Raw genomic sequence first — 8632 nt, forward strand, 5'->3', positions numbered from 1 at the left:
AGGGAATGATATGTGCAAAGAGAATATAAATTTATTATTTTAATAATATTTTAATATAAAATTATTAACTTATCTTATATAAAAATAGTAAGATTAATAATCAAACTTAAATTTTTTTTTATATCATGATTGATTCAATCTTGAAGAGATAATTTCGTTTGAATAAGGTTTTTTGTTTAAAAAAAAATTATCCCTCAAATTTTCGTTTATCTTTTTATCTAAAGTTATTTTTTAGATACAATTTAAATCAATTAAGAAATTGCAAAATAAACATGTTTTATTAAGTGATTTATGAAAAAGCCGAAAGACTCGTTCCCATATAAGGTTTTGTCAATTCTCAATACACATTTATAGAGTTTAAAAAACTCAAATATTTATCTATGAATAAACTTTTATTAGAATTTTTAGATAGAGTTAAAGAAAAAAAATTATTATTTTATTAGTAATATTAAAAAATATATAATTTTATTTTATTTTCTTCTTAGGTTTTGAAAATTGACATTTCATTCCATATCCTAATTTTAAAAAATGATTTTTCCCTTCTTCCTAGGGATTCGACAATGGTGACGGTAACGACCACCATCTCCTTCTCCCACAACCATCGTTGATAACTTTGATGACAGGCGAAGAAGCTCTAGTAATGACAAATCATATTGAAGATGAAGAATCGACTCTAATAATAGATCTGTTGTGTTTCTATTGAATCGACTCTAGATCTGTTATCTTTATTGGCTCTTCATGGATTCCAAACGTGGTAGTCAATTGCAATTGACGAAGTCAAATCGATCACCTCATTCGTTTAGATGAAGATAAGTCTAAAAGAAGAGAGAGAAATAGTCGAGCAATTCCGATTATAAAAGAGAGAGAGGTTTTATTAGAAATTGAAACGTCAAGGGGAAAATTATTTTTTTAAAATTTAATCATTAAAAAAATTATTAATTTTTCAACCCAAGAGAAGAAAAATAATATAAATTTTTAAAATTTATCGGTAAAATAACAATTTTATTTATATAAATATTCAAATTTTTAAAACTTGACAAATATATATTTGATAATGCATTGAACCTTGGGTGGGAAATAGTGTTTTGGCCTTATGAAAATTAATACATCGTTTATGGTGGGCTTAAAGCATCAAATTTCTTTCCCTTCATTTTTGTTTTATGATTCACGAGTAACTAACAACAAAAAATCATCAATGCCCATCCAACTAGGAATAAAAAATCAACGCTCTTTCTTACAACTGTAATACCAAACCCCAAATCTGGAAGCCGCGTGGCTCTTGACTTGACCCTACATCGCTTGTCCCTTAATCAGACGTTGCTGATCTGTTTGATGGTGTATGGGCCCACGATTCCATACACACCGAACCTTCCTTTGGTTTCTTCATTCAAAAACCCCACCAAGCCCCTCACCCCTAACGCTCTTATTTATTCTATCACCACAACACTCCCTGCTGTACTACTGCACTAACAAACACAGAGAGTGCGCACGTTTAACATAAAACGCTGCGTAGGAAGTGAGAAAAATGGTTCACAAAGCACGTTTCTTTATTGCATTGTTCTGCATTGTTATTGCCGGCGTTGCGGGTCAATCGCCGGCCACTTCACCAACCGCCACTCCGGCGCCTCCTACACCGACGACACCAACTGCCTCTCCACCTGTTTCCACCACTCCGCCACCAACTTCATCCCCACCACCCGCAACGACTCCTCCCCCCGTCTCTGCCCCTCCCCCGGCAACGCCACCACCAGTTAGCGCTCCTCCCCCCGCTACTCCCCCGCCAGCCACTCCTCCTCCGGCAACTCCTCCACCAGCTACCCCACCTCCGGCTACACCTCCACCTGCCACTCCCCCACCAGCAACTCCACCACCAGCCACTCCACCACCAGCCACCCCACCACCTGCTACACCTCCTCCAGCTACTCCACCCCCCGCTGTTCCTCCACCAGCTCCACTTGCTTCTCCTCCAGCCTCAGTACCAGCTCCCGCCCCCAGCAAGAAACCAAAGGTTTTGGCACCTTCACCTCTGGGCTTGAGCCCCACAGTGGGTGCGCCCGGTCCCAGCCTTACATCAGACTCTCCTGGTCCATCTCAGACTGATATCGTAAGTTCCCTTTTGCATTCTTTTAATTGCATGCTTATATTGGATCTACGTGTTTTATTACAGATCTCCATTCTCTATGTCTACATTTGTCTCTGGGATGCATAGATCTCTACACTGTTTCGCGATCGTAGTTTAGTTTAGCTGAGCAAATTTAAAGTTTAATTTGAACTGTCAAAAGGTCTTGTCGTTTAGGCATAATATCGAGAAGACAAAACACGATAATTTTCGTGCTTCTTATTGACTTGTTAACTAACACAGTTGGGTTGGGTCAGATCTGGTGAGATATAATGAAAGGGAACACGCAAATGTGATTGGCTGCATTCCTCTACACGCTCTTCAATCAATAATGCTAAAAGATCTCGGACAAATTTGTTAAAAATTTATATGCCAGTGGATAATAATGAAATCCAGGGATAATTAATACACGAGTAGCAGATGTCCAAAGGTTGTCGTGGTTGGGGATTGAAAACACAAGGCACAGAATCCCAATGACTGCGTAAATCCTGAATAGCCCAGTCCAATCCCAGTCTTATTTTCCTCAGAAAAATACAGGCTAAGAATCTCAGTCTTAGCCAATAGGTGCATAACCCAAGACAACCAGTATTTAAAGTTTTAATAATTAATTGAAAGAAAAATGTGGGTGGATCTTCTGAGGTTTTGATGCTAATGGTGAAATTTTTTATTGCAGAGTGGGGTACAGAAGGTGTGGACAATGGAGAAGATGGCGGAGAGCCTGGTGTTGGGATGGGCTATGGTGATATTACTACTTTAGACATGTTCTATTCCTGATGTGTCTGAAGTTTCTATTTTTGTTGGTTTTAATTCTCTGCCGCCGTCATATATCGCTGATGGGAGTCTTTATTGTCTGTATTTGAGTTACATATATACATTGGGTTAGATTCTTTGGGAGATTTTTGAGGGGAGCTTTTGTATTGGAGGGCGGGTTTATTCTTATTTGTATGGGATTGCTGGTGGCAACTTCCTTCGCACTGTCTCCTTTATTATTATTAGTTTGTCATTTCATTCATCATAAATCCCATTAGATCAATTTCCCAGTCACATGAATACTATAGACACAATGTGAACGACGAAGAGCACAAAATAAAATCCGTAATAAGAACCCTTAAAGTATCAAACAAATTCGTGACACTACCAAGTTCGTCTATTTGGATCACATGGGCGCAATCAATTATGCATATTGAAGGGCATGAAGATGGAAGCTCTCTCTATAGGCCCATCTATGATTTCTTAATTAACCAACTAAGGTAGTACTGTTAGGTTTGGACCCATCTATTTTTGCTGTGCATACACAGTTTAGTTCATGTGGCACCCGATTCTTGGGCTTCGTCTGCCTTACAAATTTATTTACATGGAAAATGGCTATTTCCCCCCCAAAGTTTTAGTTGAAATTCAAAATCACATATGTGATAGTTGAAAATCTAAATTCTTACTCACAACCCAACTTTTATAAACTTTTTCTATTAGAAGTAAGGATAAAATAGTTATTTTACTATTTATATTAAAAAGATATAAAGTTTATTGCTTTTTTCCCTTTGGATTTTAGAAACTAACAATTTTCTCTTTATCTAAAGTTTTAATCTTTGAAAAGTAATATTTTCACCTTCAAACTTAGGGTTTACATATTTTTCAAACTCAGCGACCTTCATAACTTTCAAAAACAGTAGTTTCACCCCCACTCTTTAATTTCAGATTTTGGCATTCCTTTTGACGTTCTTTTCGGCCTTCTCCTTTTCTTGAGTCGATGGTAGGTGGTGGTGTGATGAAGAGATCTCTGCCTCTTTCTTGCACCACTTATTTTTGGCTTAGGAGAAAGAGGAGGCCAAAAAGGATGTCGAAAGCTGAAGTTGAAGAGTAAGGGTAAAATTGTTGTTTTTGAAAGTTCTGGAGGACAACTACAATTTGAAAAATATAGAAACCCTAGGTTTGGGGGTAGAAATGTTACTTTTCAAAACATGAAAACTTTAGGCTATAGTTAAATTGTTAATTTCTAAAACTTAGAAGGGGAGTAATAAATTTTATATATTTTTAATATAAACAGTAAAATTATTATTTTACTCCTACTTCTAAAAGAAAAAATTAACAAAAAATAGATCATAGATGAGTATTTGAGTTTTTCAATTGTGGAAATTCATCAAATAGTCCTTTTCTCTTTGTTTACAAGAACAACGTGGAAATTCATCAAAGATATAAATAATTGTAGAGTAAGTCATGGTTATAATATAATAGTTATGGACCATATCTTCAGCTGCAAAATTGTTGATGGATATTCATCAACTACAATAGGGATAACTTAAACTATGTGTTCATGTCAAATCGTGTTATTTCGTAATTTGATATAAAAGGGAAAAAAAAAATATAAAGGAGGTTCTAGTTTGCCATTAGAACTAAAGTTGGATTTGAATTAAACTGGGTTGGGTTTGAAAGTTGATTCAATTCGATTTAAATTTGTTTACTTCGAATATGAATTGAGTTCCAATTAAAAGGTTCGGTTCATTTCAAAATTGAGTCGAATTCGAGTTATAAAGAGTTTAGTTTATGAGCTGAATAGATGACTTGATTTGATTCAAACTTGACTCATGACTTAATTCGAATTATATTAAACGACATTATTTTATTAATGAATCACAAATTTAAGTTATATATTATATTTATAAATTTGAACTAAACTCGAATCACTCCTAATATTGGATAGATGAAGTCGAGCTAAACTTGAGTCGAACTATTTTTTATTCCAATTAAACTCAAGCCAAGAGTTATTCAGATTCAATTTGGTTTATATCTACCCCTAATCAGAACAAAGAAACGTTCTATCGAGAATATAAAAATTAAAAGATCAAATTAGATTTTCCACTAAAAGTTTGGCCTAAAAACATTTAAATAGTATTTTTTTTTTTACTCAAAATCAAACTTTGTTTGTGAAAAAAAAAACACTATACTAGAAAATAAAATTACTATTTTATTAATAGTATTTAATTTTTCAAATTTATTATACAACAGAAAATTAATAAAAATTAAAAATTAACTCCTTAAATATTTAAATTATATTAACAATAATTTATCCTCCTTAAATATTTTTAAAATTTTATATACCCTCTAATAATTTAAAAAATGATGATAACACATTTAAATAACTTAATAGAATAATTTTAAATATGATAATCACACTTTTAAATAACTAAATAAAATATAATAAATTATAAATATAAATATTATATTATAAATTATTAAAATAATAAAAATATTTTCAATGTATAAAAAATAAATATAATAATTTTCAAAAAAGCAACATCGCAATTAGGGTTAGTTTTCAAATTTTTTTAAAAACAAAATTGTTATATTTAAAATGTGATATTATTTTTTAATTTATTTAAAAAGTCATCCAAATGTTTGACACAATTTATTTTAGTCCCAGTCTCCCAGTCTCCAGACACCCAGTCAGGCAAGAGGGTGTTTCTAGTAATTTCAAAGAGAACTAAACCGCACCGTTTCAATATCCGTACAGGAAGAATTAAGGCGGGCTAAGTGCCCTCTCGCCCATCAACGCTGTCACACGGTATCTTTTGTGACTGCTTCTACACAAACAAAACAAAAAGGATAACAAGAACCCTCTTCACTCTTCAATTTCCAAAACCACAGAGAAATGGCAATCTCCTCCGGCGTTTTCTCCACCGCTTTTCTGTCCCCCGAAAGTGCGTCTTTCCTCAAGCCGTCCTTCAGACCTAACCTTGTCGCGCCCGGTAATCTTCGCATGGTTCGTACTGTGACCTTAGCCACTGCCTCCAAGCCCGCGACCGGAAAGCGCGAACCTCGAGGCATTATGAAGCCTCGCCCCGTGTCCCCTGAAATGCAATCTCTTGTCGGTGTCCCTGAAATCCCCCGCACGCAGGCTCTCAAACGGATTTGGGCTTATATCAAAGAACACAATCTTCAGGTTTATTTTTTATTCTACTTTTATTTATGTTACTAGTAATAGAACTACTTTATATGACGGTTTGATGAAGCTGTCTCATCCTGTTGTGCCTTATTTATGGGTTTGTGCTTGGAAATGGGTTTGTCTGTTTGGATAGAGTGTTTGTTAGAAAACTAGTTTGATTTGGTGTAATGTTGTGGTTAGAGTGAGTTTTACATGCGCTTTAGGTTTATGGAGTTTTCAGGTTTGGATAAGCCATTGTTGGTTTTGAATACGTGTGAATTTTTATACTGATAGAATTGGTTTCGTATTTTTGGGCTTTTGGGAGATCTTGGTTGTAACTTGTGCATTTTCGTCTTTGTGATTATGTTATGTTTGTGGATAACGCTATCTTGGTGTTTATAAACTATTCACTTTTTTTTTTTCCCTTTTCATTTTGTGCTTGGGTTTATTTTTTAATGACGAGCGAAAAATGTGTGTTGGCTAACATGACTTTTATTTTGAAGTTGAAATTGAGAGGAATGGGGATGTTTGCCTCTAATTTTCTGAGCAATATATCCTCTTATTGCATTCAATTGATCACAATTTCCATTCCATATCACAATTTTGTTGTAGATAAAATTTAAACTGTCACAGTATATATTTATGAAATACTGGTGTTTTGACAGAGCTTTAGCTTTCTTGGGTAAAAGGAACCATTATTTTTTATTAGAAATTTAGAAATAGCTAATTTAGGATTTCCATGGTCATAAGCTAATATGTATTGACAGAAGTGCATGGCCTTGCCAGCTGGAGATTCAAGTACTATTACAATAAGCTGATTTTTTTTGAAGCAATGCATTTATGAGGTTTCTTTTTCTTACAACCACATGCTTTTGCACTACAAGGAGGTGCATTGTAGAAATTACCTAGTATGGCTGAAGGTCCCTGGTTGATAAGATGATTTTTAAAATCTTCAGTCTTTTTGTAATGTTTGAATTTATTTAAGTTGAACTTTCATAATACACATGAATCATCCTCATTTAATTCATATAATAAAATTATTTGATCTGGAATAGTAAAGTCTGACAAATTCTTCAAAATGTTCTATGAAAGCATAAAGTCTCTATTTTTGTCCTCTGATATATTCAGATTCAGATGCAAATGCTTTAACCATATAGTGTCAGACTTGTGGCATTTTTCCTTGTAGATTTGAATTAGCATAGAAACAATTACTCAGAAAAATTTGTCTTCTGTGTTATTCCTGTATGCCATGTACAAATAAAAATAATGTTTGATTTAACAATGCAGAGACAAGGACTGAAGTTGATTAATTTGTGTGAACCCTTATGGAGGTCCTTGGTTCTGGACATTGCTGGTTCTTGTCGTTCGGTTGTAAGATTAACCCTCAGTATTTGGTTGGTTCGCAAGAATGAGAGGGGTTTTTTGTAGTTTTCTTTCTTTGGGATTCTGCTTTTGTAGTTACTTTCAAGCCATTAGGTCTAGATTCTTAGATAGGTACCAGCTTTTCTCCTCTGATCCTCATGGGGGCAGCTACTTCATTTACATGTAAGTGATCTCTTGGTAAATAATATTTCATTCTCCTCTCAAGATAGGTATAACAGGGGACTGATGAGAGAACATTTTCAGTGATTCATATGGAGACACTTCATAGCTTTTATGTGCTCTAATTTAAAATATTGTTACAGGTTACAAAACTAAAATGTTTTTGCATTTGCCAACCCACCTACCGGTTAGTTTATAACGTTGCAGGGGGAGAAAGCATATCATAGGTGGCAATCCATGAACACACTGTCAGGATGAAGTTGTCCTATTAATCAGACCATTATCTTCCCATTTCTATTTCTTTGTTGAGCTGTTGTTATTGAGAACTAGTGTCAAGATCGGTTATGCTTTATATCATGAATATTGAACTAATTTGAAGTGCCATTTTTTAGGATCCTGAAAACAAGAAGATCATAGTTTGTGATGAGAAGCTGAAGAAGATATTTGGAGGAAAGGATAGAGTTGGCTTCCTTGAGATTGCTGGGTTGATTAGTCCTCATTTCCTGTAAGAAAACCAAATTGAAGATTGAAAAGCTGATAACCATAATTTGTTGGAGAGCTATTTTGGTGCTAGTGAAGGTGGATGTTGCTTTCTGCAAGTAATGGTGTTTTCAGACTTCTAGGTGTTGGGGTACAGAAGTAGAACTGTTTTAATGAGTTATTTGCTTCTGGTTCTTTATGATGTAGGTTATTTAATGCAATATTATTACTTGCTGTGGGTTTATGCATCTTAAAATTTGGTGGAATTTATATACACAAGTTTCTACTTTTAAGTATTAACCAGTAGAAGATGTTACGGTTTGTCTAGATGGAAAGCAGCATTTAGTTGGAATGCAAACAAAGTATATATTGGATTTGGTTAGAAGTTTATAAAGAGAGAAAGCAAGTAGATTTCAATATTAAATTGAGTTTAAATAGATAGTAGAATTTCGTGTCACAGGCTGATCTATTGAAGTATTTACATGATGAGCTGATAGAAAGCAAAATTATAATATTGATTTTATGTACATATCCCAATTATTAACAGCTAGTTGAGCTGTCTCCTTTTGAAA

The 8632-nt window shown here is 34.2% G+C and overlaps 2 protein-coding genes across 2 annotated transcripts; both read left to right on the top strand.

Moving 5' to 3' along the window:
* Positions 1-1433: 1433 nt before the first annotated feature.
* Positions 1434-3163, top strand: LOC123212844 (classical arabinogalactan protein 9-like). Its single transcript, XM_044632061.1, has 2 exons — positions 1434-2104; positions 2793-3163. Exons 1-2 carry the CDS (start codon positions 1526-1528, stop codon positions 2874-2876), a joined length of 663 nt encoding a protein of 220 aa, XP_044487996.1. The 5' UTR covers positions 1434-1525; the 3' UTR covers positions 2877-3163.
* A 2499-nt stretch (positions 3164-5662) lies between these two features.
* LOC123212845 (SWI/SNF-related matrix-associated actin-dependent regulator of chromatin subfamily D member 1-like) lies at positions 5663-8360 on the top strand. Its single transcript, XM_044632062.1, has 2 exons — positions 5663-6056; positions 7973-8360. The coding sequence occupies exons 1-2, from the start codon at positions 5766-5768 to the stop codon at positions 8087-8089; spliced, it is 408 nt and encodes a 135-aa protein (XP_044487997.1). The 5' UTR covers positions 5663-5765; the 3' UTR covers positions 8090-8360.
* Positions 8361-8632: the final 272 nt, after the last annotated feature.

The sequence above is a fragment of the Mangifera indica genome, chromosome 4 (genome assembly GCF_011075055.1).
Source record: "Mangifera indica cultivar Alphonso chromosome 4, CATAS_Mindica_2.1, whole genome shotgun sequence".
NCBI classification, from domain to species: domain Eukaryota; kingdom Viridiplantae; phylum Streptophyta; class Magnoliopsida; order Sapindales; family Anacardiaceae; genus Mangifera; species Mangifera indica.